This window comes from Lissotriton vulgaris, chromosome 4_1 (genome assembly GCF_964263255.1).
Source record: "Lissotriton vulgaris chromosome 4_1, aLisVul1.2, whole genome shotgun sequence".
NCBI classification, from domain to species: domain Eukaryota; kingdom Metazoa; phylum Chordata; class Amphibia; order Caudata; family Salamandridae; genus Lissotriton; species Lissotriton vulgaris.
Genome location: NC_141691.1, coordinates 992,248,067 through 992,265,170, shown reverse-complemented (window position 1 = coordinate 992,265,170; position 17,104 = coordinate 992,248,067). Strand labels below are relative to the sequence as shown.

General features: G+C 42.7%; 1 protein-coding gene across 1 annotated transcript in view; it reads right to left on the bottom strand.

Annotated features, from left to right (window-relative positions):
• The window catches only part of MPPE1 (metallophosphoesterase 1), a 736,638-nt gene that overhangs the window by 407,687 nt on the left and 311,847 nt on the right, over positions 1 to 17,104 (bottom strand). Inside the window, exon 5 of the mRNA XM_086965256.1 lies at positions 8,639 to 8,719. Coding sequence (XP_086821382.1) covers positions 8,639 to 8,719 — 81 coding nt within the window. The remainder of the gene's footprint in view (positions 1 to 8,638; positions 8,720 to 17,104) is intronic.

Here is a 17,104-nt window from a genome sequence, read left to right as displayed (position 1 = left end):
TAGCAGATGACTCAAACTGGATCTGTTAGGCCCACCAGAAGTTAATCAATATTGTTTTGACCTATGTTGATTAGCATGCACCTGAAAGGTCCGATTGTGCAGGAAGGACTTCAACCCGCCAGTATTTTGTATTCCCAGTCCTTCTAGTCTTTGTATGAGAAGAGCGCGATTCACAGTATCAAATGATGCAATGAGATAAGTGCAGCAGCTCCGCCATCATCTAGTTGGTAATAAAAGAATTCCGTAAAACCAAAAAGCGTTGAGTCAGTGATATGACCTGCATGAAAACCAGACTGTGAGGGATGTAGTAAGGCGTTGAGTACTATGTGTCTAGTAAATTGTAGATTTCCATGTTTCTCTGATACTTTAGTTTGTGTCTGTAATAACAATATAGGTCTAGAATTCGCCAAAGTAAGAGGGTCCAGATTCGTTTTTTTTTTGTAGCGGAGAAATCAAGGCTGTTTTTCCAAATACTTGGGATCACACCTTTCATCAAAACTATTTACCAACTGCGTAATCTGCTCTATAACAGAGTGGGAGAGTTTTACCAAAACGTCTGGGGGGCAGAGATTGAGTGAAGATCCTGATCTAATAGACGCCAAAATCGCCCTAAGAAGTCCCATCCAAAGGCTGGAACTCGTGTATCACACTGTTTACCTTAGGAAGACCAGATGAAAAACTGACCTCAGCAGTAGTGGAAAACGTGGTCTGGATACCTGCTACTTTTTTGGTAAAAAAAGGGGCCATTTCCTCGCATTGTGGTAACTGGTGCGATGTTGGACAGATAGGAGAGGACTTTCACAACACGAAACGGAGTCTTAGGACAGTTCTAAATTTTTATAATTGCACTTTGTAAAAAATACAGCTTTAGCTTTGTGGCAAGCTTTTTGGTAGGAGAATAATGCGTTTTTGTAGTAGTAGTAAAATCAAAGTTTATTTAGACAATAGTCTATAAACCATACACATGACCATGGATCCACTTAACAATAGTAATTTTTACATCATAGTTCAATTTAACACTCAATACACATTTAAAACCCTAAAAACACTAAATTGACATTTTCATATTTTAAAATCTTAATATCTTAAAATTTCCCGTTTTCCTTGCTTGTCTCCATTACAACTTCTCTTATTGCTTTCAAAAATGTCCCCAACGTAATTGTAATATCTAAAAACGACATTTCTGTAAGGAGAACGACAGCCTCTGATCGTTTGTTCACCTTATACTTTAAAAATATTGGACGTAAAAACATTTAACGCACTTTTAAAATCCATTTACAATCCAGTAGTATATGTAAAATATCATTCTTCACACCCAGGCCACATTTACAAATACCATCAGGTTGGATCAGGGTTGCTTTTAATTTACTATCAATCTTCCATGGATTTAAGCCTACCCGCACCTTCATGATTTCGTACCTCAACCCTTTACTGGGTAGCACATCCAAATATGGAAACCGGACCTCCTTTTCCCATTCATTCCTTACCCAGTTCACTGATTTTTTCGACTTCAGGTACTCCAGATCTTGTGATCTGGAATATTCATACCCTCGGTCCCTAAGCATTTTCTTAGTAAAGACTAAGTCCAATAGAGGTTATTCGAGGGTCAACTTTAATTGTGCAGTTACTAGTTGGAGGATTTTCCTCACTTCTCATGCCCAATGTAAGCTGCTTGCTTGTATTTCCTTTCTGCACCAAATTGACACCTTCTGTTCATCACCGGGCATCTGGCGGTTCCAAAATCTTAACAATGACATTTGTGCCTTTACCTCCCATGCCGTCAAGCCTGCCTCCAATCTAATAGCTTGCAACACGGAACCGTTAGGTAGGGACAACATCATTTTAATTATCTTTCCCTCCTCCCGGTCCCAACCCCTTTTACCACTCAGATAGAGCACTTCAGCGCCGTAGAGAACTTGTGGGGGTATCATAGCTTCAAATGCCTTTAATAACGGTCTGTGAGACATGTCACCATAGTCCTTGTTAATTGTTTTCAATCCACAGACCGATGAGGCCGCCTTTGAAGTTTGTGCCACCACGTGGGTATTCCACTTTAATGCACTGTCAAACCGAAGGCCTAAATATTTATATTCATTTACTACCTCTAATTTGTCTAAACCTAAAAACCATTTAAAATTTTTTACCCTCTTCCCGAAACATAGGATCTTTGTTTTTTCCATATTCACCGATAGAAACTTTTTATCACAATATATTTTTAAGGCATTTAATTTCCTTTGGAGGCCATTTCAGTTTGGTCCACGATCACTAGATCATCAGCAAATAAAAGTCATGCAACTTTCTTATTTTTCAGGCGGGCTCGCACTCTTTTCAACTTCCAAAACCACGGGAAGATCTGCTAGGAAGATTGTGAAGAGCAAAGGTGCCAAAACGCACCCTTGTCTCAAGCCATTCTTCACAGGAATTTTCTGCGTTAATGAGCCCTTTAAATCTCTAATGACCTGGGCCCAGTTGTCGCTATGTAGTTCTTTTAGAATATTTAAAATGCCCTCCGGCAATGCATTATTTTCTAGCGCTTCCCAAAGGCTGCTTCTATCAACTGAATCAAAGGCCGCTCGGAAATCGACGAAACAGCAACATAGTTTACCGTTTTGTTCAATCGATTTCTTAGCTAAAGCCCATAGGGCAAAACAATGATCAATCGTGGAGTGGCCTTTTTTAAACCCACCCTGTTCCACTGGTACAATTGACCGAATTTCTGCCCGAATTTCCGCCCATAATGACTTTCGGTCAAGCCAGTGTACACTGGTCTCAGGACTGGTGGCCCCCGGAAATGGGGGAATGTTCGGTCCCAAAAGAATCCGTCCGCAATCTTGGAATCCACATGGATAATAAATTATCCATGAAGGACCATGTGAACCACACTGTTGGGACCTGTTTTGGAATCATGCGAAGCCTCCGCAGAGCCTTCAAATGGATACCAAAAGAAGCAAGCAAAGTTCTAGTTCAGGGCCTCATAATAAATAGGTTAGATTACTGCAACTCCATCCTGCTTGCCATAAATGAGTGCCATATAAAGAGGCTACAAGTTGTTCAAAATACTGCTGCTCGTCTGATTTTGGGACTCCCAAAACGATCCCCTTCCTCTCCAAGCCTGAAAAATCTACACTGGCTCCCCATAAAAAAAAAAAAGAGTCATTTTTAAAACCATGTGTCTGGTTCACAAACATATGCACGGCACTGGACCCAAATACTGGAACCAAAAATTGACTTGGTACCAGCCCGGACGAGAACTGAGATCTAGCTCCAAGTTCCAACTCACGCCATCTAGAGTACAAACAGTCAGAAATGGGGAACGTGCTTTTTCCCATATGGCACCTCTCCTATGGAACAAACTTCCTCTGAATATCCGTGCAACGATCGAGCACATGAGTTTCCGAAAATTGTTGAAAACATGGCTTTTCAGCTAGGTCTTGCCTTTCGCAGGATCTCTCTCCTTTTTCTCTGGGACTGTCCGCATGCGCCATGAGACTCCCTCACGGGATGTGATATGTTCTGCGCAATACAAATATCCAGACTAGACTAGACTAGACTTTAATTTACCGAGTATCATCTTAGCAAAAATCTTTTCTCCTATGTCTAATAAGTTAATTAGCCTGTAATTTGTAGGGGCATGTACATCTCCTTTCTTATGCAGAGGCCTTATTATTGCACCCTTCCAGTTTGCAGGTATTACCCCTTGCTCTAGTATTAAAGTAAACATTTTTTAGAAGAATTCCGCCCACCAGGTCTGATTTGAATTTAATATCAGGGCCGGCATATCATCCGGGCTTGCTGCTCTAGTTACATTTAAAGACCTAATGATCCTAAGGACATTTGTTACTGAGCAATCATATTTGAGATCATCTATTAGGTCTCTCCACTGCTTTGGTACCAAATTATCAGACAACCTCCCCGGGGCATACAATTTCTTAATATACTCTTCCTCTACTACACAAGTCATTGGGGCATTCAAAGGTTCCCTGGCTGACTGTATTAACTTCCAGAATTACCGTAGGTTCTTATTTTCAATGGTTTCCAATAATTTGCTCCAGCAAGATTCTTTATAGATCCTTTTTACATCGCAGATTAACATATTATATTCTCTCTCTATTTTTATTAAGTATTCTGCTTTTGCTCGTGTAAATATTTTGCGTAGGCTACGCTCTTCTCTCCTAATTTCTCTTTTTTTCATTAAACAATCTTGATTAAACCATGTTCATTTCTTATTTTGAGTATTTCCTTTCTTATTCTGGTCTTTTACTGGGGGTCTTAATTCTATGCTTATACTTTCTACTATTTGTTTTATTTTTTCCACAAACCAGAGTAGGTCTTGGCCTTCCAAACAACCTAACTGAATCTTATGTTGCAGGCTTACTAACTTCTCTATAGATTTTTTAGATAACCTTGTGGTCATCCGCTTCGGGTACTCTGTCTCTTGCCAGATAACTCTGTTGCAAACCATATATTCTGCTATTCTCAATTCCAACTTTATTAGATTGTGATCACTACATTCCATGGGGTTAATGCTAAAATCTTTCACTAACTCGAAATTCCATGCTGGCAAAAACACATAGTCTATAGGGCAATTATGTGCCCCGTATTTAAAAGTTTTTTTAGCCGGGCGGTCTTGGTCTATCCTTCCATTCAAACAAAAGAAACTTTTATTTGATAAATAATTACCCAATTCCATCGCATCTTTAGGGGTTCTTGTTTCCATAAACTTTGCGTTTTTTATATCATATGCCTCTAGAATTTCTGAGTACCATTGATCAGACAATTTTGGATTTAATTTATGGTTAAAATCACCCGTTAACACCATCAGATCATTTCTATACATATCACAAAGTGCATCCATGTCATTCTTAAAATGTAACAATTCTGCCCCATATTCCTTTGCGGAATTCCATTGCATATACACATTTAGGATCAGTATAAATTTATATTTCTTGCGTTTTTGTAGGTTAGCTTATCTTTCTTATCATACATTTTATGTCCCATTCTCTCCAGATGTTTGAAAGATTTCTTTTGTTTGTATAGGGAGTCGTTGTACCAGGGAGCCGGGGGCAGGGTTCTGTGGTGCTTTTTAAGGGACACAGGTACTAAAGTGTCCAAAGAGGAAGGAACCCATTCCTCCACCGTGGAAGTATCTAGTTCCATTGAGTCACACCAACGTGGGGCATTGGCTTCTAAAATAGCATTCCACCGAGAAACATCCAATTTTGCCCAGCTCCTACTAGAGGGCAGTAAATGGGACTTGAGAATCTGCAAACTTTAAATTTAAATTTAATCAATCTGTTATAGAAAATGAACAAAGAACAGTAAAATGGTCAGACCATGGCAACGGTACACAGGGGGTCTGACTGTTTTTTCAAGTTGGTAAATGCCAGGTCTAATACATGACCAGCTTTGTGAGTAGGGGAATTATTCATCAGCTGGATATTCGGGGCCAGGATGTCATCTATCAGTGACGTGGCTGTACTACAGGTTTTGTCATCCAGATAAACATCCAGGCCTCCAAGGATCATGAAATTCACATATTTAAGAATAGCTGGAGTGAGAGAGCCAATGATATTGGTACACCAGTCCTACTGGGAGAAAGACTGTTTTGCCTGATTGTAGTGCCAATCAAAATACTTAATATAGCACTTTTTCATATGCAAATTACAGTGTTTTTCTACAGTGTTATGTCCTCAGATTGCATGTTATTCCACAAATGTATTCCACTGTATTCTAAAAGCCTGTATTAAAATCTGACTTTGACTTAAAACGTTCAATTATTCCCTCTTCTTTCTTTCAAATTACCTACTCCTAATCTCCATGCTCGGCTTGCCTTTCTCACTGGGTATAGCCCAATCTAAATTGCATGCCTGTATCCCCCAATTGCCTTAACTTTCTGCAAAATATCAACAACTCATTCCATTAACCACAGCTACCCCTAGATTAAACCATACCCATGCATCCTAGCTAAACATAAACTGCTCTAGCTCTTCTATTAGTTCTACCAGTCGTTTGCAAGAACTGATATAGCATGTGAAGTAACCACTGAATCCCCCACTAATTGCAGGTCGTGGATTAGCGTAATCTTTGCCTTACAAAGCTTTAATGCCTTGTCATGGGTAGTAGGCACAATATAAATCCAATTACAATACCTCAATGTCCTATTTTCTTTTTAATAACCGATCCATCTAAGATCGGTGAATTAAAAAAATGGCCTGCATCATTTCATAGGCACACATGCGTGGAGACTCATGCCTGCGCCACAATATGATGCAATAGGCTTCAGCATAGAGACTGTTTTTTAAACATTTATTTAACTTTCCGCCATGCTGCAACTGCATCTTGCTGATGCTGTACAACAGTGGACCTGAAGCGTTGCTCGCCAGTGGTTACATACCTCAGTTTTGTTTTACTAGCGCTACACAGCACAAACATTGGTTTTGAAGAAGAACATATCGTTTTTCCAATTCCCTCCTTCAAGTGGCTTTTCTAATAACGATTCACCAGAAGCCGTTGATGTTTTGTTATTATTAAAAAATGGAAAATAAAGTTTATAAAAAAAAGCTTTAAAAAAGCCTATTCCCCAGAAGCACGTCAAAACAAAAACACATCTTTTCACAGATCCCAGGCTCTTAAGAGTGTGGCTACACATTTTGCAGTGGTGCATCGTGATCTATCAAATAGAACGACAAGTTTCCCGCAGAAGCCTCCGATGGTTCATTCAGGTGGGAGACAAAAAGACCAAGCAACTCCCTTTCATGCTTCTGTGTGAAGAAGAAGGAGAATATGCAATACCACAGAGAGTATCACTCATACAAATTGATCAGACATAAACTTCAGGGTGTATTGCTCAAGTCTGACATACAAATATCCCCTCTGTTCTTTGCACAAACATCATACATCCACACCAACATACACAGGGCACACTCTGGCGACATTCATCTCCTAGAGCTCCCTTCTTCTTGAGGGCTGTAGCCCACACTGATAGTGTCAGGGTTATCAGTGAGAGAAGTAGCCCAACAATTAGGTTTGCCACCTTTTAGGCGAGAATGAGCTTTAGTCCCATAAAAGTTTTTTTTCTTTCTTTGCAGACATAACAAGACAACCACTTTCATACCAGCTTCTCCTATTCTTCGCGAACTGCATTGGCTCTCAATTGAAAAGAGAGTGCAATTTAAAACTCTTGGTTTCATTTTGAAAGCTGGACTCGCCCCTTGTTATGTCCAGGATCTGGTCTCTGCCTATCAGCCCAGCAGGAGGCTGAATCCACCAGTGAGTTGCCAAGGTGCCAATGTGAGGTGCTTGAGGTACTGGAAATTATACTTGAAAAAACAAGAAAGTTCAAAAGTCAGTGTCTGCAGAAGAGTGAAGATTAAGGATTATAGAGCATGAAGTTAGTGTGGCAGTGAGTACATTGGAATAGAGAGCGTAGGTAACAAAGTCAGATGGATGCACTGGAACCAGAATTGCAAACGCGTAATATTTTCAATAAACAGCAATTATCATATTAGAGTGGATGCTGGATGTTTGAGAATGTGAAAAGCGCACCTTACACTTGTATGGTGGGTTTAGCAAACCTAGCTGCTGATGTAGATTTGGCTGAAAAAATTCAACCATACTTCACAGCCATTGTGACCTCCCTTATCGCTACAGATTCCCCCCAGGGCGTCCACTTCATTTTCTGACATAATAAATAGAACAATTAAGGTAACTCCGCTGGACTCCGAATCGGACAAGCCCTAAAACAAGGGAATCCTGCTCTTCCCACTCTACTCTTATGAATCTTCAGTTGAAAGGCAACTGAAGTGAAGAACAAAGGACTATTGACTTGTGCATCAAAACAACAATGTGGAATCTGCAAAGTTGAGGGTGCTTTACAAAGCAGCCGCTCTAATGTAGGGTACCAGTATATCTTTTTGGGTGAATGTAAGGGAAGGCTCCTCAATGGCTGATAGTGGACTGTTAGGCTGGTGACAGTTTCTTCCTGTTGATAAGTTACTGCCTGAACCTGTTCATGGTCATGTACCTTATGACCTAGGGCCAGACAGGGCCTACTTTTTTTTTTATTTATCTGGGAATCTATCTATTTCTGTATGTGGGGCCTCACCATGTTCCTTTCCCTCTCTTGTTCCCCATTTTCTTTTCGCGATCATTTTCCCTTTTCCACCTTCCACCTCCCTGCAGCAGAGATAGATTTATTGTCCTGACAAAGAGAAGCATGTAATTAAACTTGCTGATACTTCCGGGTCTGGTGAACTGAGGAATAACATGACAAGAAATAGATCTTCTTAAAACATGTGCAATGAATACATAAAAACATTCAATGGGGCTTGCCCCTATTATTTGATATTATACGATTATGCAGTTGAGACCTTGGCCTTTGCTTCTAAGTTCTCCCCTAGTGTTCATTTTCATGACACACCAGTGGGGAGCAATCCCGTTGCTAAGTCAGGTAATATGGCCCTCTGATTTTTTCCATGCTGGGCTCTACTCTGCTTCAAAAAAGGAAAACTTTTACCTCTCAACACATTTTTCTCCACCCGATTTGGAGTATATTTATTTGAAACAATGTTATATTTATTTAGTCAACATCAATTTTATTTCAACCAAAACATATAGTCCAGAAATAAACAATACTCACTTTATTCCTTTCCGGGATATTATTTTTCCATACTTGAAATTAAAAACCTTTTCAAATCGTTTCAGCTTGTCCTCACTTATACTGTTAAAGGCAAAAACAATCTATAAGTATTTAAGTCTGGGTGGTAAGTTAAGACCCTCTTGTAATAAGACAGTCTTGATACACAGCTAAAAAAAGATGGGGATCATATTTGATAACATATCATTAACTTTTGTTGCGTACTTTACTTTTCATTTGTAGTTAGGGTTACAAATAAAGGAAGTTACAAAACTGTTAAAATTGTGGATTATATAAAATAACCTGGTTTACATGAAATGCAATCAGCACATTAGCAAAGAGGAGTATGCTGGAAATTTGTATTGAAGGGCATCTACATGGGTATCACCACTTGCAACAAGCAGCTGACAGAAGGGCACAGCACTGGGGACATCCAGAACACAGGGTGTGATAGAACAGTCCATTTCCCCTATAACCACTGGTACAGATCACTGTAGAAATGTAGGAGACAGAAATATATGGGCTAACTTACCTCTAGATTAGGTGGCTAGCACCTTCCTTGGCATTACTAATACATAAAACTATACTCAGGAAACATATTTTTCTAAACATTTTCCTACGCATATATGAAATTGTACATTTAATATGATTTGCAAGAAAGGCTGTTTACTTTGCAAACATCTCTGCTTTTTTATCTTCTGTCCATAAGGCATTTTTACTTAATACAGGGAAAAGTTAATCTCTCTTCCAGTTGCCACTGATGTTCTTCGAAGGGATAAAAGAAAACGTTACCCCTTTGCCGCTTTAGGCCAGGAATAGTAGATGTAAAATCAGAAATGGCAATCACAAAAAATGGAGTGGAGATAAAGTCTGATTTTGTTTTCTAACAGAACCATGGAAGTCATGAACAAAGAAACACCACTGAGGAAGGTCAAACCTCAAAAACACCTCCTCCAAAGAGTAGATAAAATAGATATTCTTAAAAATCAAAGCCAGGCCTCATTTCCTGTTGTTATTTAAAAGGATACAATCTTTGCACAATGAAAATAATTGAAAGGGAATTAATTAATCGTTACTTGTTTTTGCTAAGAGATCCAAACAACGAGATTATGTTATAAAAGTAGGGCACAGAGAGTGAAGGGTAGAAAAGAATCTTCATGCCAAGAAAAACAAGGAGACAGGATTACAGAATCATATCTTAGGTCCCAATTGAAGTATACCGGAATCGGAGGCACTAAGTCTTCGCTCGATGAGCCCTTGCTATTTCAATGAACATGGAGATCTAATACTCAAACAGGTATAAACGTGTGCACCATTTCTAAATCTCAAAATAGATTTTATTTTCTGCTGTACTTGAATTAGATTAGCACTTAGAAACTTAGGGTTGCTATACATTTATAACAGCAATCATATTAGAGTGGTTCCTCTTACAACTTTGGTGAATGTTGCTACAGCAATTTTATATAGGGTGCACTAGACTAGGATTTTGAATTAAAATACACATTTAAAACATATGATTTCTGTTCTATTGTTGCTGAATGTGTTGTTCCTTAAATTAAATAAGATTTGGGGTTCCACTAATTGTCCCTGCAAAGGCTCATGGGATTGATCATTATCTGAAACACATCTCGCTAAAATAGCGCCTAGTGGGTAGTAGAATGGTTGCAGTACAACTAGTTTTCTGATTCAATTTGGAACATTGTCCTTAATTCCAGGGAGTCTAGCAAACCCACCTCTGTGCCTCTAGAAAATCCAGAGAACATATCAATTAGAAAACTCTTATGAATTATTTAAAAAACTAAAGCGCCCTGAACATCTACTGGTTGAAATTCAACTTCCCCCTCTCCCCGATTAGCCTAACTGGGTAGTTTAACAAACATTAAACTAATCTATTTCTGTTTTCAATAATTTGGCAAAGAAATGGATAAAAAAAGAAACAAGCAATCCACCCAATCAGATTATTCAAAAACATGGCTACACATTTCTATTTCCATCTTTCTCTTTTCCGCTTGCTTGTCCACACTCAGGTCCTCCACGCCATATTAGCACCACCTAGCTGCTGAGAACAGCTAATATTGCACCACAAGCAGGCAGTATGAACCACTCCCAAACAGATTTCAGACTGACTGCTCTGTCACCCTCAAGCCCACATTCACTGCCTCCTTCACACAAGCTAGATAGAACATGGCGCACAAGGAAATCCAAGGGTTGTTTCTGCCCCGTCCAATCAAGCACTTCTGCTGTCAATAAGCTACAGTTTATGTTGAAAATGCGGATTTCATTTAGAAATATTCCACTCATAAATGCTGCGGTGCAGGGCTTATTTGAGGACACATTTTCTGAAGTCCAGGCTCAGTGCTATATAGTAGCTTTAAGATAATAGATGAGTTGTTCAGGGACTTGGGAAGTAGTGCACAGATTACAGTGATGTTGATGTGAGATTCAGTGCGCATTCGAAGGCGAGCAACAACATAGTATGCAAGTTGCAGACAATTCAGGTAACATGCAGTTTGAGAAGGCACAAACAGCATTGGCACTGGGCATCAGTGGTGTAAATGGAAAACATTTACTCTGGGAAACCCCAAAACAGGGGTTGGGTTTGTAGCCCAAGGAGGTAGAGTCACAAGAGGCATGAAAAGCAGAGTCTGACAAGCAACATATACCTTTAGTACAAGGCAGTTGACAAAAAGAACACGTCTGACAGTAAATTTGTTCTGGCTTACTTACTTACTTATTAGTCACAAACAGGCACCATTTTAAAGTATCCTATAGGGACAAGGCACCTTCCGCTGTCAAATCACAGCTTCTATTCATTATAAAGTAACATAGAGGGTTAATGTACTTACTGCATACCAACACAGGTAACACGCAGAACACATATTAGTATTTTACGTAGATTTCTTAGTGTATTACTACTTTTGTTACAGAGATCCTTTTGCTAATTGCAGTTCATAAGTTACAATCCTTATACTGTGGCACTTTCAGCTATACACCTGTAATAACGTCTTACTAGTATAGATAACCCTACCCACTGCATTATGTTTTAATGTCTGATTTTGTGCTGTTCCAGACAAAGCACTTTTATCATATAATGCCTACCAGTATGAATGGTATTTGACTCTTACACCTTTAAGCCCTTATATATGGCTCATTGCCTCTAATTAAAATGAGTGTGATGTAAAGCACTCTGACACCTTACATTGGCAGTGCTAGAAAAGAAAATTAGCAAGTGCCACATAATAGTTCTTAGTATAAATATGTATACAGACAGATACAGCTGACCCTTTTAAACTGCACGCACTTCTCTTACATACAGGGGTTGAACAAAGCCAAAAAACCTGCCTCCAAATCCTAGTTTCGCCTAACCACTTGTGAATTAATAATATCCTGAGTGCCTTTATTTCCCTGCCTGGCACTGAAGTGTTAGACTCCAGATAGCTCTCAATTAGGATTAGACTTTAACAAAAGGAGGGTTGATGGCTCTTACAGTGACACCTTTGAGACAGGTCCAACAGGAATTAAAAAAAGAAGCCCCAATGACTGGCCTCACTCGGCCTCAAAAAGGCCTTTGGATGGTACTACCGATTTGGGGCGAACACCCATTGCAACGATGAGAGCACATCATGGGTGCATTACATCGCACATTTTACATCGCGGAAATGTTTACATTGCATGCTGTTACATCGCGCATGCTTACATCGCAGAAATGTTTACAACGCATGCTGTTACATCGCGCATTTATTGGAAGTGAACTGTGGATGAACAGGCCGCTATGACAAAGGCATGGCATTAACTATGATGAAGTATGGTGACGTTTTTTGGCATTAACTATGATGAAGTATGGTGACGTTTTTTTCACAACTTCGTACACCGACTATGACGTATGGTGACGTTTTTTTCACACGTATTGTGACTTTTTTTCACAACTTCGTACTCTAAAAGATCTAATACCAATACGATGGGCAAATAAAGCAGCCTGCTAAGAGGTGGATGAAATGACACTGCGGACTAGTGCTAGGTCTGTAGGATGAGCACATGCAGCAGCCTGCTAAGAGGTGGATGAAGTGCCACTGGGGACAAGTACTAGGTCTGTACGATGGGCACATACAGCAGCCTGCAAAGAAGTGGATAAAGTGCCACTCCGGACACATGCTGGATCTGTATCATGGACACATACATCAGCCTGCTAGGAAGTGCTGGTACTTCCAGGGGGAAGGTGTGGCGTAACAAAAGTCCCTGCAGCCCCCCGCGGTGCTGGGGCCCTCTAAGCTCCAGGGGACCCCTCAGCAAAAGTGCCAGGCGAAGGGCCAGAGTACTTTGCAGAGCGGGGGCCTCGAGTTTCGTCGTTACACCACTGGGGTGAAGGGGCGGCAGCACTGCTATGAAATCACGGGTCTCTCGTTCCGCGTACACAAGCCCTTCCGAGAAGGTCCCCTCCTCCCAGTGTGCCCCACACCAGCTCAGATGCACACAGCCAGGCCCCGTGTTTCCACCATCTCCTGCCCTCGCAGCTGAGACGACCTACACGTCCCGTCGCCATATACTAAACATGATACAACCCGACACCCAGCATCTTCACTTACACCTAACTACAGCTTTTCACTGTAGTCAGCCCACTCTATTGTAGTAGTAGTACAAAGCTTTATTTCGATATGAAATATCTTAAAAAGCACATGGCAATTAAAATACAATTCATTTGTAAATAACATTAAATAAGCACTTAAACAGGTATACAACAGTAAAAAAAATCATTAAACCAATTACAGCTTTGGACTTAATTAAAAAGTAGTCGCCTCAACCACGCCCAACTAAGAAATTTGGCCACCCCACAGGCTAGGGTGGTGTTAGGATCTGTCTGCAAGATTCGAAGGCAGAGGCATGATTCTTGGTCTCAAGCTGGCGGCAAACAGGTTTTAACCATTTCGACCTAGGTTTATTATAAGTGCGGCATAAAAAGAAAAAATGTGGGATGGTTTCAGTACAAAACGGGCAATTGGCAGGATTTTGGTTGGGGGGTTTCCACTTACAGGTACGTTCGCGAACCGGAAGAGTTCCCAGTCTGAACTGAATATATAGGGCCCTATCTCTGGGTTTCCTAATGAAATCCAGATAGGGTTCAAGACGATGTACTGTCTTGTGTAGACGGAACTCATCAGTCAACCTGTCCAGGTTGGTATCTCTAAAATCTTGGGCAAGAACCCATAGCCAATAAGCTCTCTTGATCTCCAGTTTAGACACTGATACGCCTGTCTCCCATGCAATATTAAAACCAATAGCCAATAAAAACTTATTTACCCTAGTACGCCAAACTATTTTATGGGACCCCTGCATATTCATGACTTCTCTAAGGTCATCTGCGTAGCTAGATAGCTCAGGTGTACGCCACAAACGAGCCCACAAGAGAAGCGGACGCAAGATAATAAGATCTTTAATTGATCGGCGTCCAAGGTCATATTGGAGTGGTTTGCTTGGAGTACCCCTAGGTAATGAAACAAGCTCCCTAAAAAACTTATTTTCAGCCATAACAAGGGGGTCAACATTGTTTAAACCTCAGAGCTCACCTCCATCCAATGCACTACCTATAGCTTTTGCAGAGTAAATCTCCAGTGCAGGTGCTATGGGTCTGGATATTGAGGCTCTATGTTCCCTCCCAATGACTCCCAGGACACGTTTGTGATTCAGGGCCATTTTCTCAATATGTGGGTGCCATTAAGGATGCTGCTGCACACCCAAAGCATCCCATCCGTGCATTGATTCAAATAACGCAATTAAAACAGAACACAGCATCCAGTTCGTAGCGACTAGAAGCATCTTGAGCTGCCAGTGTTTAGCAAGTAGCGCTTTACGTAAAGCACCAGGAGAAGGGGCTGAAGTGAGGTGGAGCTCAGAGGTGGGCCCTGGGATCATGGACAGCACAGATGTTTTTTATGGCCCACCGACACCACCGTTGGACAGAGTTAGCCCTACGTAGAGGCGTGACTGTGCCGGCCACTTCACTGCCACCGCACTCTTCAGACTCACCCACGGCGCCTCCCCGCCCCTGATGTTTCACAGAGTGCTCAACACTTTTACAGCGCCCACCATTCCCACCCGCTTCCTCAGCATCGCTACACTTCCCCATAGTGACTGCCACTCGTAGCTGTCAGTTGCCCTGTGACTTTGGCTCTGTTCTTCTTGCTGTTCGGGAGTCAGCTCTTTGGAGGGACTGGACGTGTGCCTGAATCTATTGCTGCTCGCCACACAGGGGCCGGGACTGCGAGACCCAGGGTTCCGCGCACGGATAACGCAGCGCACCTGGTGTCTCTTCCCGCCCCCTGCTCCTCCCTGCATCTCCGCCTACATACAGCTCGCTACCCCCGCTTCGCGGGTGCCGCTCGTGGCTGTCAGTTGACCTGTGACTTTGGCTCTGTTCTTCTTGCTGTTCGGGAGTCAGCTCTTTGGAGGGACTGGACGTGTGCCTGAATCTATTGCTGCTCGCCACACAGGGGCCGGGACTGCGAGACCCAGGGTTCCGCGCACGCATAACGCAGCGCACCTGGTGTCTCTTCCCGCCCCCTGCTCCTCCCTGCATCTCCGCCTACAAACAGCTCGCGGCCCCCGCTTCGCGGGAGCCGCTCGTAGCTGTCAGTTGACCTGTGACTTTGGCTCTGTTCTTCTTGCTGTTCGGGAGTCAGCTCTTTGGAGAGACTGGACGTGTGCCTGAATCTATTGCTGCTCGCCACACAGGGGCCGGGACTGCGAGACCCAGGGTTCCGCGCACGGATAACGCAGCGCACCTGGTGTCTCTTCCCGCCCCTGCTCCTCCCTGCATCTCTGCCTACATACAGCTTGATTCAGAAAAGGGGGTGGTGATGAACAGAGTGTCTGAATTAAGCAGACCACTCTTACCCAGTCCAAAGATCAGGGCTTGATCCATCACCGTTTTTTAGCTCACTGCACCATCCCAGCTCAGAACTTGGCTATATGAAAATTAGTCTGACCCTGGCCCAGTGCATCATGGGAACAGGGCAGATCAAACTACCAAGCCAATTCTCATACTGGGAAGGAAACAAGCTACCGGGGACCGGTTTCTGGCATTTCAGCCGTCTTCGGCCCGGCTTGCTTGAATCCTGATGGTGCAATGAGCTAGCGACTCACATCTGAGTATACCCTTCCACGCTTATGGTGGACAAAAATGATTCAGAAAAGGGGGTGGTGATAAACAGAGTGTCTGAATTAAGCAGACCACTCTTACCCAGTCCAAAGATCAGGGCTTGATCCATCACCGTTTTTTAGCTCACTGCACCATCCCAGCTCAGAACTTGGCTATATGCAAATTAGTCTGACCCTGGCCCAGTGCATCATGGGAACAGGGCAGACCAAACTACCAAGCCAATTCTTATACTGGGAAGGAAACAAGCTACCGGGGACCGGTTTCTGGCATTTCAGCCGTCTTCGCCCCCTGCTCCTCCCTGCATCTCCGCCTACATACAGCTCGCGGCCCCCGCTTCGCGGGAGCCGCTCGTAGCTGTCAGTTGACCTGTGACTTTGGCTCTGTTCTTCTTGCTGTTCGGGAGTCAGCTCTTTGGAGAGACTGGACGTGTGCCTGAATCTATTGCTGCTCGCCACACAGGGGCCGGGACTGCGAGACCCAGGGTTCCGCGCACGGATAACGCAGCGCACCTGGTGTCTCTTCCCGCCCCTGCTCCTCCCTGCATCTCTGCCTACATACAGCTTGATTCAGAAAAGGGGGTGGTGATGAACAGAGTGTCTGAATTAAGCAGACCACTCTTACCCAGTCCAAAGATCAGGGCTTGATCCATCACCGTTTTTTAGCTCACTGCACCATCCCAGCTCAGAACTTGGCTATATGAAAATTAGTCTGACCCTGGCCCAGTGCATCATGGGAACAGGGCAGATCAAACTACCAAGCCAATTCTTATACTGGGAAGGAAACAAGCTACCGGGGACCGGTTTCTGGCATTTCAGCCGTCTTCGGCCCGGCTTGCTTGAAACCTGATGGTGCAATGAGCTAGCGACTCACATCTGAGTATACCCTTCCACGCTTATGGTGGACAAAAATGATTCAGAAAAGGGGGTGGTGATAAACAGAGTGTCTGAATTAAGCAGACCACTCTTACCCAGTCCAAAGATCAGGGCTTGATCCATCACCGTTTTTTAGCTCACTGCACCATCCCAGCTCAGAACTTGGCTATATGCAAATTAGTCTGACCCTGGCCCAGTGCATCATGGGAACAGGGCAGACCAAACTACCAAGCCAATTCTTATACTGGGAAGGAAACAAGCTACCGGGGACCGGTTTCTGGCATTTCAGCCGTCTTCGCCCCCTGCTCCTCCCTGCATCTCCGCCTACATACAGCTCGCGGCCCCCGCTTCGCGGGAGCCGCTCGTAGCTGTCAGTTGACCTGTGACTTTGGCTCCGTTCTTCTTGCTGTTCGGGAGTCAGCTCTTTGGAGGGACTGGATGTGT